Genomic DNA, 15,554 nt, shown 5'->3' with positions numbered 1-15,554 from the left:
GAGTACGGTGGTCCCATTGTATAAGAACAAAGGTGATATCCAGAGTTGTAACAATTATAGGGGTATCAAATTACTGAGTCATACCATGAAAGTGTGGGAGAAGATGGTTGAAGTGAGGGTAAGGATGACAGTGTCTGTATCCGACAACCAGTTCGGGTTCATGCCGGGTCGTTCGACTACAGAAGCTATACACCTTGTTAGGAGGTTGGTGGAACTGTACAGAGAGAGTAAGAAGGATCTGCACATGGTATTTATTGACCTAGAGAAAGCGTATGACAAGATTCCTAGAGAAGTTCTCTGGAGATGCCTGGAGGCAAAAGGTGTATCGATTCCTTACATTATAGCGATTAAGGACATGTATGATGGGGCTAAGACTCGGGTTAGGACAGTAGGAGGCGACTCTGAGCAGTTTCCGGTTGTAATGGGGTTACACCAAGGTTCTGCACTCAGTCCGTTCGTATTCGCCCTCGTGATCGACGCGTTAACACACCATGTTCAAGGGGAGGTGCCATGGTGCATACTATTTGCCGATGACATAGTTCTGATTGATGAGTCGCGAGCCGGTGTTAATGAGAGGCTAGAGGTTTGGAGACAGGCTCTTGAGTCTAAGGATTTCAAGTTGAGCAGGACGAAGACGGAATACCTGGAGTGTAAATTCAGCGCTGAGCCATGGGAAGTGGTCGTGGATGTGAGGCTTGAATCACAGGTCATCCCGAGTAGAGGCAGCTTCAAGTACCTTGGTTCGGTTATCCAGGGGGAGGAGAGATCGACGAGGATGTCACACACCGTATTGGGGTAGGATGGATGAAGTGGAGGTTAGCATCTGGAGTCCTGTGTGACAAGAGAGTACCACCAATACTCAAAGGTAAGTTCTATAAAGCGGCGGCTAGACCAGCCATGTTGTATGGGGCTGAGTGTTGGCTCGTTAAGAACTCACATATCCAGAAGATGAAAGTAGCAGAAATGAGGATGTTGAGTTGGATGTGCGGGCACACTAAGATAGATAAGATTAGGAATAATGTTATTCGGGAGAAGATGCAAGTGGCTCCCATTGATGACAAGATGCGGGAAGCGCGACTTAGATAGTTCGGACATGTTCAAAGGAGAAGCCCAGATGTTCCGGTACGGAGGTGTGAGCGGCTGGTTATGGAGGGCACGAGAAGAGGTAGAGGGAGGCCTAAGAAGTATTGGGGAGAGATGATCAGACAGGATATGGCGAGGCTCCAGATTTCCGAGGACATGACACTTGATAGGAAGATGTGGAGGTCGAGTATTAGAGTTGTAGGTTAGGATGTAGTTGAGTCTTGACTTACTTCGTACCATTGTGGGATTAGCTACGTAGGGTTTTTGTCTAAGGTGGCTAGTGACAATATTGTATTTTACTACTTCGTTTTTCAGTGCATGTCCTATTTACTAGCTATCGTTTTTGTTTTGCATCTTTCTTCTGTATTTCATGGTGTTCTTATTTTTGTTATGATTGTTGTGGTGATACTAATGTTGTCTCCTCTTGTCGTTTTGTCGTTTTGTTTTCTTGAGCCGAGGGTCTTTCGGAAACAGCCTCTCTACTCCTTTAGGGTAGAAGTAAGGTCTGCGTACACACTATCCTCCCCATACCCCATTAGTGAGATATTACTGGTTTGTTGTTGTTGTTGTGATTCTTAATTACTTTTGGAGAGATCCGCCGGAGACCAACCAAATCATTCACACTATTTCTATGACATACTCATTTTGTCCTCATTATTAATGTCCTTTCTATTCCTATGGGGTTTCTACCCCTTTAATTCCTCTTGTTTTGTGCTAGTGCTACCTCATTGTTTGTAGATTTGGGAAGGGGGGTAAAAGGAATTAGTAGAGGTAAAGTGGTACTCTCGGTTTTATACAGAATTTAAATTTAATATTTATAAAAAATTAGTGAATATTAATACATATATACATATCTTACTTCGTCTTAAAAATACCGACATCATATGAACATGTTGTGTCAGAGCTGCATCTATCATTGATGACAGTTGGAGAGTTTCTACGCTATGTAATACTCTATATACTATTAAATTAATGATGAAATTTTGTCGTTCCAAGATAAAGATTTTCTTTTCTCATGAGTCATGATCACTCTGTCTCATTCTTCCACTTTGCCTAAGAAATAAGATACAGATAATTTTCAAATTTTGCAATTTTCCCGTCTCGCTCTTTCCTCTAAAGTCTTGAATTAATACTTTTATAGAGAGCCTCCTAGTGCAAAGCGACCATAAATGTCTTTTTAGCATTTGATATTTAATTAGTAATCTAACAAATTACTCACTCGTTTTCTCATTTTATATGACATTTATTTGTTTTGAAATGAACTTTAATATGTTAATCTTGATAGGGAAAGAAAATATTAAAAATAATAGTCGAAATGGAAATATCATTGCAAAAGTTAGAATAATTAATGAATGTGGAATCTTAAAAGTGTATAGAAATGAAGTAATTATGGAACATTTGAAAAGACAAGTGTCATATAATTGAGACAAAATGAGAGTGTCTAGGGGTGGCAACCGGATGGGTGCAAATTAAAAATAAATAATAAAAAAATAGATAAAATATCTAATTCAACTCATATTTAATACGGATAAAAACGGGTTAACCCGCAGATAATATAGATAATTCGTACTTATTTTTAAATAATTTTATTTTATTATTTACCTTACATTTTTAAATTTTACCTCATATCTTTTTTTTATAATAATTATAAGTTTATTATTCATAGTTTTTGTGCTGACATCTTGAAACGACGGTAAATAATACAATGTATCCAAATATCATATTTATCAAAATAATATAGTACAATATAAAATAATATAATACGACAGATTATGAAATGACATGTAACAACCATCCAAACAAGCTACTAGGAAAAACATAATATCTTACTCACACGCTTCAATGTGTGAAACGATAGTGTATTTTTGGTTACTCTAAATGAAATTGTAATTTATTCTACCATTTAAATAGAAAATAGATACTCATTAAAACTTAAAACAAGATATCATAATAATATTCTCTATGACTAAAAATAATTCTAGTGCTTTTACACTTGTCAGTTATCGATTAAAAATACTTATGAAGGGGATGGGAGGGGAAATTAACTCCATCGTTTTTACTGCTCCCTCCGTTCCGATTGATGTGAACATGTAAGATTGGGCACGGAGTTTAACAAAAAATAAAGATTTTTAAAATTTGTGGTCCTAAACAAGTCAAAAGGGTGCCAGGGTATTTGTGTAGTTATAAAAGCTTCTCATTAATGATATGATTGTAAGTTTAAGCTAAATTGTTTTCAAATTTAGAAAGAAGTCATTCTTTTGGAACGGACCAAAAAAAATAGGTTCACATAAACTGGAATGAAGGGAGTACTGCGTTAGCATGCATTAATCTTAAATCTTTTTTTTTTCCTTTTCAGTTACTTAACTTCTACTTGATTTTGGGAAATAGTTTAAGAAACACAGCTTTATCATTTCCTCCGTTGATGCAATTAAATTAAGAAACTCATGATTGCACTAGCTTTTAGCTTCGACAATTCTGAAATACTATTATTAGATGCTTTTTACCTAGTTCGTGAATAAAATTTAAAATATGAATAAATAAATAAATAAATAAATAAATAAGTAAAATAAACAGAATTAGTTCATTATTCACATGAAATCACCAATGAATATGCATTAATAGGTTCAGCATTGGTTATTTCACATCATATTTTTGGGAGGATAATTTACGCAATTCCGTTGACACCTTAATTAAACACTAATGTGAAGTCAAAGTAATAATTAATCATCGAAGTAAATTGGACATGAAGTCACAAAATCACATCTTTCTTGGTTTGCACACGGCTTTGTAGAAGAGGTCCATCAACATGCTATTCCACCTTTCTCTATCATATATTCCGGTCCACAACAAGTGACCAATTTACTTTTTTATTTTGATATAAAATAAGTATTCATTTATATAATCAAGAAAAAATTTAATTTATTTTTTTAAAATTACCCTTATGTATGTATTCCTAAAAATTTTTTTGTTCATCACATTAATTATGCTGCAATATTTAATTAATGGTAGTTTAGTCACACTAACTATTTTTATTTAGAATTTTATATTTTTTTAATGAATATGCCCAAGATAAATTGATCATTTATTATGGACCGGAGGAAGTATATACTTAATTCGTCGTTTTTTTTTTTCATTTCCCATCTAAATAATCAAAAAAAAAAATAATTAATAGTACAATTATTTTGAAGAAGAAAACGAACAACCACTTGATAAGGGGAGAGCAGGCCAGAATTCGTCGTTTTCAACATCAATATCCGTTTTGCGGGGTAATAGTAGGAGCAGCCCCAGGATCAGGGCAAACCCCCCAAAAAAGAACACACTGTCACGGTCAAATTAGCCGTTTTTACCTCTTTGGTAAAACCTGACACAGAATCGAGTGCAATAAGTAACCAAATCTCGGCGATCTTCCCAATCCCTACTTGCCACGTTACCGTGTACACTCCCACTTGAACAGTTTATTTATATTTAATTATAAACTTCAACTTCCTCTTGTCAAAATAACAAAAAAAAACAATCTGTACTCTATCAGTCTTAGTTAATGTGACAGTAATCCTCTGTTTCAATATGAACTTGTTTGACTGATCACGTAATTTAAGAAAAAAAAATTTAGAAATTATAATTTTAAACAAGTCAAAAAGGAATCCAGATTATTTGTGTGGTTATAAAAGTTTTTCATTAAGGATAGACTTGGAAGTTTAAACTAAATTGTTTTCAAATTTAGAAAAGGGTCATTCTTTTTGGAACACACCAAAAAAGAAATAGGTTCACATAAACTGGAACAGAGGAAGTAATAATTTTCTTTTTAGTTCGTTTAAAATAAATCATAATTCATCTTTTAAGAATAATATAAAGTAAAACTTTTTCTTTTTCCTTAATGAATGAGTTATAAATATAATCTCATAAATGTGTAAAATTTTTAGTCCATAGTTTTCAAAAGTTGATTTTTCTTTATTAAATTTCATGCATAGTCAAATAATAGTATATAAAATCGGACAAATGGAGTAATTATTTAAATATAAAATATTTTAATCGTTTTAAGCAAATAAATAAGAAAGAATTCAAAAAAAGAAGAAGAAAGTTCCGATAAAAATTATGAGTAATGATATTTTATTTTTAATAGTTTGTTTTAAAGTAAATTTTATTTTTTATTAGGATAATTTCAAAGGTCTCCATTCATGTTTCACTTTATTATATTAATCTCCTCTGTGATTTATAATATTATGCTTATCTTCTTTATTTTGATTTTTTTTAATTCTTTTCACATTTTTTATTAGTATGAATAAAATATTATTTGATAAATATGCTCTTTTCTAACCAGTCGGCTCTCCCAATTTCTCTACTTGACCCTTTTTTTGGGTTTCTTCTTCACAGAAAACATCACATTTACAAATTCACAATCATCATTCTCTAGTAAAAGAAAAAAGGACATCACAATTTGCATTCTTAGTTTCTTACCACTATTTTCCCCCAATTGAAACCCTTCTTCACCTGCTTTCCTTCTCAGGAAATGTGATTGTTCCTTGTTGGCCCTCCGATCCCTTGTGATCACTCCCTTTTCCAAGTTTCACTTTCCCATTATATAAACGCATCCGCCATAACTACCACCCCAACTTCTCCCTCAGCTAGCCTACGATTGGGTTTTTCTTTCTTTGAACATAGTGGTAACAAGTTTAAAAAAAGCATTTTATTTACATTAACAAAAATAGGTAAAAAGAATTATTACGGAAAAATTTAAATAAAAGAGATAAATATAATATTGTAACCAAGAACAAGGGTAATATCCAAAATTATAACAACTATCGGGGTATCAAGTTGCTTAGCCATATTTATGAAAATGTGGGAGAGGGTGGTGGAGCTGAGGGTGAGGAGAAGTGTGCCTATTTTTGAGAACCAGTTTGGGTTTATGCCGGGGTGTTCGGCTACGGAAGTCATTCACATTGTTAGGAGATTGATGGAGCAGTATAGGGAGAGAAAGAGGGACTTGCATATGGTGATCATCGACTTAGAAAAGGCCTATGATAAAGTCCCGAGTGAGGTCCTGTGGAGATGTTTAGAGGCTAGAGGTGTACATGTTGCTTATATTAGGGCGATTAAAGACATGTATGATGGAGCTAAGATCCGGGTGAGGACAGTAGAAGGGGACTTGGACTACTTTTCGGTCATGATGGGATTGCACTAAGGGTCGGCACTCAGTCCCCTGGCAATTGACGTATTGACGCGCCACATCCAAGGGAAGGTGCCGTGGTGTATGTTATTTGCAGACAACATTGTATTGATTGATGAGACGCGAGGCGGTGTTAACGCGAGGTTAGAGGTGTGAAAGTAAACCTTAAAGTCTAAAGGTTTCAAGTTGAGTAGGACTAAGATAAAATACTTAGAGTGTAAGTTCAATGGAATGACTCAAGGAGTGGGTGGGGAGGTGAGGCTTAATTCACAAATCATCCCTAGGAGAGAAAGTTTTAAGTACATTGGGTATATTATACATGGGAATGGGAGATCGACGAAGATGACACACATCATATTGGAGCTTGTCATGCAACAGAGTAGTGTTTGTCTGTCTGATAAGAAATGGATGAAATTGAGACTTTCTTCCGATTTTTTGTGTGATAAGAATATTCTAAAAAAACTTAAAGGTAAGTGTTACAGAGTGGTGGTCATGCCGACTATGTTGTATGTGGCTGAGTGTTGGCAAGTCAAGAGCTCCCATGTCTAGAAGATGAAGGTAGTAGAGATAAGGATGTTGAGATGGATATGCGGGCACATAAGATTAGATAGGATTAGGAATGAAGTAATTCGTGACAAGGTGGATGTAGGCCCTATTGAGGACAAGATGGGGGAAGTGAGACTTAAATGATTTGGACATGTGAGGAGGAGGAGCACAGACGCCCTGGTCAGGAGGTGTGAGAGATTGACATTGGAGGGCCTGATGAGAGGTAGATGTAGGCCGAAGAAGAATTGAGAGAGGTGATTAGGCAAGACATGACGCAACTTCAGCTAACCGAAAACATGACCCTTGATCAGAAGGTGTGAAGGCCAATGATTAGGGTAGTAGGTTAGTTAGTTTAGTATTCTTCATGTCATACCGGTAGTATTAGTATGAAATTTTGTATTCTGTTGGTATTAGATTTCTATGACTATCTATCATTTCTTTAATTTCGATCATCTTACTATCTGATTGTTATTTATGCTACTTGTATTGTTTTTCTTTTTATTAATGTGGTGCTTATGCTTTTCTGAGTCGAGGATTTATTGAAAACATTCTATCTATCTTCACGTTTTGTTGTTGTTGTAACCACGAGGGAGGTCAGTGCAATAGAGCAAAACTTGATAGAAGGTCTATGAAAATATCCATTTTTTATATTATCCTTAAGGTCATAATAGCTTAATTTTTTTTCTTTTTAAAATAATATATTTTAAATCACAAATTTTAAAAGTATCTTTTTCTTTCTAATATTTGGTGTCCAAAGAGATAATCCCACATAAAATAGAGGAAGTTCTATAAAATCGCCGTGTAGGGAGAGTATCTAGTTTACAACTTGTTGTAATCCCATTCGTCCAACCTCCCACCACCTTTCAAGCTTATTTTATTTCATCCTTATATTATTTTTTTAATCCTTCCCTTGTCCGTCTCTCCGATTTCTTACGTTTGAAGCGCACCAACAAAAATGGTGAATGGGGACCTCTTTCTATCTACCCTCTGATCCTCTCTCCATTTCTCTCTTTCTGCTTCTTCTTCTTCTTCTTCTTCTAGTCATGGACTAGTTCTCCCAGTTCCTTTCATTTCTTCCAATTACCTTTGCTTTTCTCTTCAGTTACAAGTGTTTTTTAATCTATGGAGGAGCGGAACGTGAATCCAGCGGTGATATACGACACCGTATGGGTGTGCGTGATACCGTACGTACAGGACTCGCGTGACAGGGACGCGGTGTCGTTGGTATGCAGGAGGTGGCACGAGATCGACGCGATCACTCGGCAGCACATAACTATGGCTTTGTGTTATTCAGCGAAGCCGGAGCAGCTTTCTAGAAGGTTCCCTCAACTGGAGTCACTCAAGCTCAAGGGGAAACCACGCGCTTCTATGTTTAATTTGATTCCTGAGGATTGGGGAGGATATGCTACGCCCTGGGTTCACGAAATTAGTAGGTCCTTTACTCGGTTAAAGGCGCTTCACTTCCGCCGTATGATTGTTAGCGATTCTGATCTCGAACTGCTCGTGCGTACGCGTGGTAAACTACTTCAGGCACTCAAGCTGGATAAGTGTTCTGGATTTTCTACTGATGGTCTTCTCACTGTTTGTCGTTCCTGCAGGTATTCCACCTCTTCTTCCGTTGACTCCATTTTACTTGTTGGTAATTACTCTGTTAAGATTAAGTTTTGTTCTCTGAAATTATAAATTTATTGTTTTTCGACATAAAAATAAGTTTCTTTCTTCTTCTTTTTTTCAGTTCTGTTCTATTTATTTTTTTATGTAAAATTAATCTCTAGTTTTAACGCCTGAAGTTATTGTCGCTTTTGTTTCAAGCTGTTGAAGTCTTCAAATGTCGGTGAGGATTGAATTGCTTAGGCGGAATTTCTTCTTCCTTTCTTAATAAACGGTGTTTTTGCTTGCAAGCCAGTTTCTATGGTAGTGGAAGTGAACTTTTAAGATTCGGGAAAAGGTAAAACTATAAAAAAGTTAGAGGAGTTTCATTCTATTCTGTAGAATTTTGTGTTGATAAAGAGAGGAACGGAATCATGTAACAAATTAGGTTAGGGATCACTATTATCAAAAGAAAAAGAAAAAGAAAAAGGATATAGGGATTACTATGCACTAATCCAATTCAAACTTGATTGCATATGCAGATTGATTAGGACAATTGGTGTATTGCACACAATAGTGAAGCATGGCAGTTATGAATCTGGTTTCAATGTGATGTGGTTGGCAAAGCTTTTGATATACTGGTGCTATTTGCCTGCTTCTTTTCCTTTTTCTAGTTTAAGAGGGTCTATCCTTTGCTTATACATTTGCCTAGAAGTATGCAATTCAAGTTCATTGCTCTCTGGTTTAACCAAAACTTTTAGGTGATGGGCTCCATGGTTCTCGGGATCTGGTTTCTAAAAGTGTAAAGGGCAGAGGCTGTTTCCACAGCCTTACCCTATATTTCTACAGGTTGTTTCCGCAGCCTTACCCTACATTTCTGCAAGATGCTGTTTCCACGGCTCGAACCCGTGACCTCTCCAGGTCATATTGCACTAACTTTACCAGTTACCCCTACATTCAAGTTCATTGCTTATTTGAGGACTACATTAAACAAGAGAGAATTGTGAACGGAAATCAACATCTTTGTTTCCTTATACTACACTCCTTTAGAGGTTTTAATCTTTTGCTAGACCTGTCATGCCGCTCAAAGAATTTCTTAGGAGTGTTATGACAAGCTTAGTTGTGCATTAAATTTTGTTGCCTTTTTTGTCTCTGTGGTTCTCATATAGCCCTTTTATCCTGCAGGAGTTTAAAAACGTTGTTTCTGGAAGAGAGTACTATAGTTGAGAATGATGGAGAATGGATACATGAACTAGCCTTGAACAATACAGTTCTTGAAAATTTGAACTTTTACCAGACTTATCTTGGCAGAGTGAATGCTGAAGACCTTGAACTGATAGCAAAAAACTGTCCCTCTCTTGTCTCGGTAAAAATTAGTGAATGTGATATTTCAAATCTTATTGGTTTCTTCAAAGCTGCAGTTGCATTGGAGGATTTTGGTGGGGGTTCATTTAGTGAGCCAACAGAACCTGCTGCTGAGAATGGCTATAACGAGCAATTGGGAAGATATTCTGCTGTATCATTTCCTCAAAGATTATGCCACTTGGGTCCGACGTACTTAGGAATAAATGAAATGCACATTCTCTTTCCTATTGCTTCTCATTTGAAGAAATTGGATCTTCTTTATGCATTTCTTGACACGGAAGCCCATTGTTTCTTACTGCAAAAGTGTCCCAACTTGGAAATACTTGAGGTTGAATCTCAGCTGTTCTCACTTTTCTTTTCTTCTATGCAAATTGGCCATATATCTTTGTACATAGCTGTTATTGACACTGGCACTATTGTTCTGCTTTTGCTGTGATAGTAGTCGTAAAATCAGGAAGTGAATATTTGATGAAGATGGACATTGGGTTTTGCTTTTCCTTTTTGGATCAATTTTTTTCTAAAATATGTCACAGCTATTCTGCTTGATTGGCTGTAGATGTTTGAAAGCATATTCTATAATTGATTGACTTCCATGAGTCTAGTATATATTTCTATGTTTGTTTGTACAATTCTGTTTAATCTGTATATATAAGTATATTCACATTTTTTTAATTCTTTTTTGTTCTTAGCAAAATAACTGCTTGTAATTTTTATGGTTCTACATCAGAAATATGACCTGCATTTCTTCTGAAAAACGGTAAAGAAAATCGAGATGGGAGGAAGAAGTTACGGCTGGATTTAAAAAAAAAATGTTATGGCTGGAGAATATAAGTCTATGTGGGGTAATCTTTAAACTTTTTATTTATCAGTGTTTTTGTCATCGTGAACAGGCAAGGAATGTTGTTGGGGATAGAGGAATGGAAGTGCTTGCCCAATTTTGCAAGAGATTAAAGAGACTCAGGATTGAGCGAGGAGCAGATGAACAGGAAATGGAGGATGAAGAAGGTGCAGTTACCCAGAGAGGATTGATTGCTTTGGCCCAAGGGTGCATTGAGCTAGAATACATGGCTGTTTATGTATCGGATATTACTAATGAAGCATTGGAAAATATTGCCACATATCTGAAAGATCTGTGTGATTTTCGGTTGGTTCTACTCGATCGTGAAGTAACAATAACAGATCTGCCACTTGATAATGGTGTACGCTCTTTACTAAGAGGTTGCCAAAGGCTTAGAAGGTTTGCTCTCTATCTCAGGTCTGGGGGTCTCACAGATGTGGGTCTCAAATATATCGGTCAATACAGCCAAAATGTGAGATGGATGCTTCTGGGATATGTTGGGGAATCTGATGAAGGACTTATGGAGTTCTCGAGGGGATGTCCTAGCCTGCAAAAGCTAGAAATGAGAGGCTGTCGTTTTACTGAACGTGCATTGGCTTATGCTGCTTTGCAGCTGAAATCGCTAAGGTACTTGTGGATCCAAGGATTCAGTCCATCTTCGAGTGGTTGGGATCTGTTGATGATGGCACGCCCATTCTGGAATATTGAGTTGATACCTGCGAGACGAGTGATTACCAGTGCAGGAATTGCTGAGCATCCAGCTCATATACTTGCCTATTATTCCCTTGCAGGCCGAAGAACAGATTTTCCAGATACGGTTTGGCCTTTGGACCCATAGTTGCTTCTTGCTGAATAAACTTGTAAATATAACCTTTTTCTTGTGGGATGATGGTTTCGGGTGTGCTTTAGAGGTTTAATATGCTCCTTCCTTTTTAGGTGTCCTCTCCATACATAGGTGTCTCTTCCTTTCTTCTTTTTTTTTTTTAGAAGAGTTTTACCATATTGATTTTGTTGTCGTCTTTTAGACATGGGGATTGTAATAAGTTTTCTTTTCTTGGTTATTCAGAAGAATCTGCCACTTGGTGCTCAACCTTTTCTAACTGCCGACTGTGTCTTGCTCTTTGAGTGACTACAGTTTTTACAGAAATCAGTGACATGTAAAAGTAGTGAAATTTGACCATGCCCTTTGCGTTGTTAGAAATGATCCGCTCAATTATTTCCATTGTGGCTTGTCAACTGGTAGGTTAACTGTACATATGAACTCGTCAAATGTTACCAGCTTTTTGACACAAGAACACTCGCGAAGAAGAAGAAAAACAGTTTATGAGGTTTCTGGGAACCATCAACTATGGCACTTGCTACATTTATCCTTTTATATTTCATTTTTTACATGTTCAAGGCCATAAACTGAAGGTCTAAATGTTACTAGTATTATGCATTATTTGTCCTTTAGTTTAAGGAAATTTGTAGTTACCACAAGTTAATTCTACTGAAGATGGGAAGTATCACAGAAAACAAATTTCAGTTTGTTGGAGTTCCACCAGAAAATCTATCAGTCGTTGGCCTGCTCCTTTTATCACTAGTCTACTTTGTTACGCGCAATATCTTTTTATCTATGTAATTGAACTGGAACCAAATATCAAGTAGTGACCGGTTAATCTGCCCGCGCTTCGGGAGATCGTGAAAAATATATTTAAATTTATTCATACCCTCTTTTCTATGAAAAAAAATTAAAATGCTTATAAATAGGAGTGGCAAACGGGCGGGTTGGGTTGGATATGGTTCGGGTCGAAAACAGGTAATGAAAAAATAGATAAATTATCCGACCCATATTTAATACGGATAAAAAATGGGTTAACCGACCATATTATCCATGACTTTTTGAATATGAATACTTTTAGGAGAATTCCTTGTTTCCCAAACTTGAGGAATCCCCAAATTTGAGACTTTACAAATGTAAAAGTTAAATCCATTAGTTATCCATTTTCTAAATAGATAATACGGTTATAATCCATATTTGACCCGTTTTTAAAAAGTTCATTATCCAACTCATTTTTAGTGGATAATATGAGTGGTTAACTGTGTTCTTTTAATCATTTTGCTACCCCTACTTATAAACAACATACATATAGATATATATTTAAAGTAGTTTGAGAGGAATAAAGGATTAGATAGTAATCAATGTTTTATATGTAAATGGTACCCCAGTAAAAATAACAGAGCTAAATGTAGGCTATGTTATTTAGAAGGATGCATCATATGTTTACAAAAAGAATATAAGATAAAATTAGAAAAGAAAGATAAGGAAACAAATAATTCTATATATATATATATATATATATATATATATATGGGTTCCTTATCAATTGTATACTGTTACTATATCCAATATTTGAATTTAATACTAATTTGAAAAGAAAATAAGAACATATTTTGTCTTGACTTTTTTAAAATTTCGTATTCTTGTAACTTATATAATATCATAAAATACAAAAACATATTACTATAAATATTCATAGAAAACTAAATTTATAATGAATTTAAAAGTTGTAGATAATTTATGAGAAATGTTACATTTAAAACTTAAAAATTGTATTTTAATGATATTATATCAATTCGAGAATACTAAACATAAAAGTCAATATAAGTTTAAGTTTCAATAACTTCTTATAGTAATTTTTGATTCGCTGAGAAAGAGATGGATGTATGTGTCGAATGAGAATACAAAGAGGAGGTTAAACTCTAGTCATTGTGTAACTCAATACTACTTTTTTTTATTTTGTATCTTTATCTTTTTGTATTTAATTCTCATAAAATGAACGGACATTTCCTTGTGACATCAAAGTAATAAAATTAAAAATTAAACCTTCAAAAAAGGCGTAGTGTGCCTGCATTTTGTGTGTGCGTGCTTGGATCTTCCAACTTTTGAGTAAAAAGAACTTAATTTACAGATAAATGTATTATATGATTGTTCATTTTGATCACATTCATTCACATAAATATAAATTACATCAAAAGTGAGGAATAGTACTTACCAAAAAAAGAAGGCAGCTTATATTCTTGTGACAACTTCTGCCTTCTTGTTTCAGGTAATCACCTTTGGTTTCAGTTCTTTCCATATCGTTATTTTTTCCCTTCGTTCTGTTCTTTTCCTATTTTTGCCGTCATTTTCTTATGTGAAAGTACAAAAACGATTTTAAAAAAAAGTTAACCTTTAATTGCCAAAACAATTCTATTGCTGCAACAGAAAAATCAAAGGCAAATGACAAAAATAGGGAAAAGAAAGACATATGGTTTTCTCGGTCTAAGAGATACACCACATCACCTTTCTTTAGAGTTGATACCAGAATTATATAGATACAAGCAACAACCTTCAATTAGAGTTTAGACCACATTTATATAGATACAAGAAACAATCACAAGCCGACTCATCCTACTCCTCAGCCTGGTGGTATATTTACTTGTTCTAAGCATTACATCTTTAAACCAAAGAAGCATCTTGATTACTTGGCTCTAGTTGTATCAACAAGCCCTTACCCTTCTGGAAGTAGATTCCGATAAAGCTTAAATTGACCTTTGCCTCCTAAATTAATTTCTGAAACAATGTATTGGCAAAATATTTTGTAGAATATTTATATTTATATTGATTGAGAAATGAATATGCTGACAAAAAATAAGATAGTTATGTCCGTATAGTTGTTTTCCAGTCAGTTTGAAATCTAATAAGTCAGAACCTTTGCTCGTGAACCTCAAGAATGAAAATGTCTCTCAAAGGTAGATGGCTTGAAGATGTTCTCCATTAGCATGTCAAATTATCTTCCAGCAACAACCTATACATTAAGCTAACACTATATTTGGATCATTGTTACCTATTATTTTATAATGTATTATATTGTACTGTATTGTATTGTATCGTTTTATGGATACAACGTTTGAATAGATTGTATCATTTGCGGTTGTTAAATAATATTTTTGTTGTTTGATTTGACTGTATCGTACAATATTGTAACCGATAAGTTCACTAAAATACCCGCAATTGTTTTAAATAAAATTTATTTAAAATTACACATAAAAAAATAATTTAAGAAAATCTCTTTCTACTTATTTATCATTAATTACCTAGCTTGGAAACAAGAGCAAAAATCTGGGGAAAAAAGGTTAACTAATATTAGCAACCAAAAAAAAATAAATTAAAACGATAAAAAGAGACAAAGAATCGAACGGAGACTTGGATAATAAAAAGAACGGGGCAAACCAACTCTAGAAAATATGGAAGAAGACAAAGTAGGTCAATATGTTGGAGATTTGAAGTTAAAATTAAAAAAATTAAATGATAAAATAAAGTAAGGGCATAATTAGAATAGAAAATAGGAAACGATCCCACCACACCAAATCGGTTGTTTCATAAAATGGGACTTTTGCTTGTTCCGGAATAATGAGTTTAACAATACAATACAATGAATTTTAAATAAACAATCAAAACAAATATTATTTTGGGATAACAATACAATACGATACAATGGTTAACAACCATCTAAACAAGCCGTAAGACTTAGACAGGTTCCACAAACTTCAAAATCTAAAGAGATTAAGCTCTTCATTCCGGCAAGAATAAATTTAAAAAATCTGTAGAGGTCAATCAGATCTCTTAATAGATATCGTGTCATGATTTCTTTTTATCAAATATTAATAAATTAATTATATATATCTTTCCACATCCTAGGATAGATAATTGGTTCTAACTATTTTACTTACCTTTTATTGTGTTTCCGCATTGTAATATCGAGCAATCTCCTCCAACAATCATATTTACTGACTACTGCTTTAATAAATTGATTCTTTTTTCTAAAAATTTCCTGGAGCTGCCTCTATACTTCAAAAGGAGTCATCACTAACATCTCGGTTAGAATTCAAGAATGAATATAATGTGACTCTACTCCATAGGATGTACTGATTAACAATCACTTT

General features: G+C 34.7%; 2 protein-coding genes across 2 annotated transcripts; both read left to right on the top strand.

The window, feature by feature from the left end:
* The first annotated feature begins 5,917 nt into the window (after positions 1-5,917).
* LOC138907855 (uncharacterized) lies at positions 5,918-6,262 on the top strand. The gene has a single exon (XM_070198475.1). It carries the CDS (start codon positions 5,918-5,920, stop codon positions 6,260-6,262), a length of 345 nt encoding a protein of 114 aa, XP_070054576.1.
* A 1,357-nt stretch (positions 6,263-7,619) lies between these two features.
* Positions 7,620-11,676, top strand: LOC104087580 (coronatine-insensitive protein 1). Its single transcript, XM_009592093.4, has 3 exons — positions 7,620-8,391; positions 9,569-10,076; positions 10,639-11,676. The coding sequence occupies exons 1-3, from the start codon at positions 7,916-7,918 to the stop codon at positions 11,422-11,424; spliced, it is 1,770 nt and encodes a 589-aa protein (XP_009590388.1). The 5' UTR covers positions 7,620-7,915; the 3' UTR covers positions 11,425-11,676.
* Positions 11,677-15,554: the final 3,878 nt, after the last annotated feature.

Source organism: Nicotiana tomentosiformis, chromosome 3, assembly GCF_000390325.3.
Source record: "Nicotiana tomentosiformis chromosome 3, ASM39032v3, whole genome shotgun sequence".
Taxonomy (NCBI): domain Eukaryota; kingdom Viridiplantae; phylum Streptophyta; class Magnoliopsida; order Solanales; family Solanaceae; genus Nicotiana; species Nicotiana tomentosiformis.
Note: the sequence above shows the minus strand (reverse complement) of the source record. Positions and strands in the feature narration are given on the sequence as shown.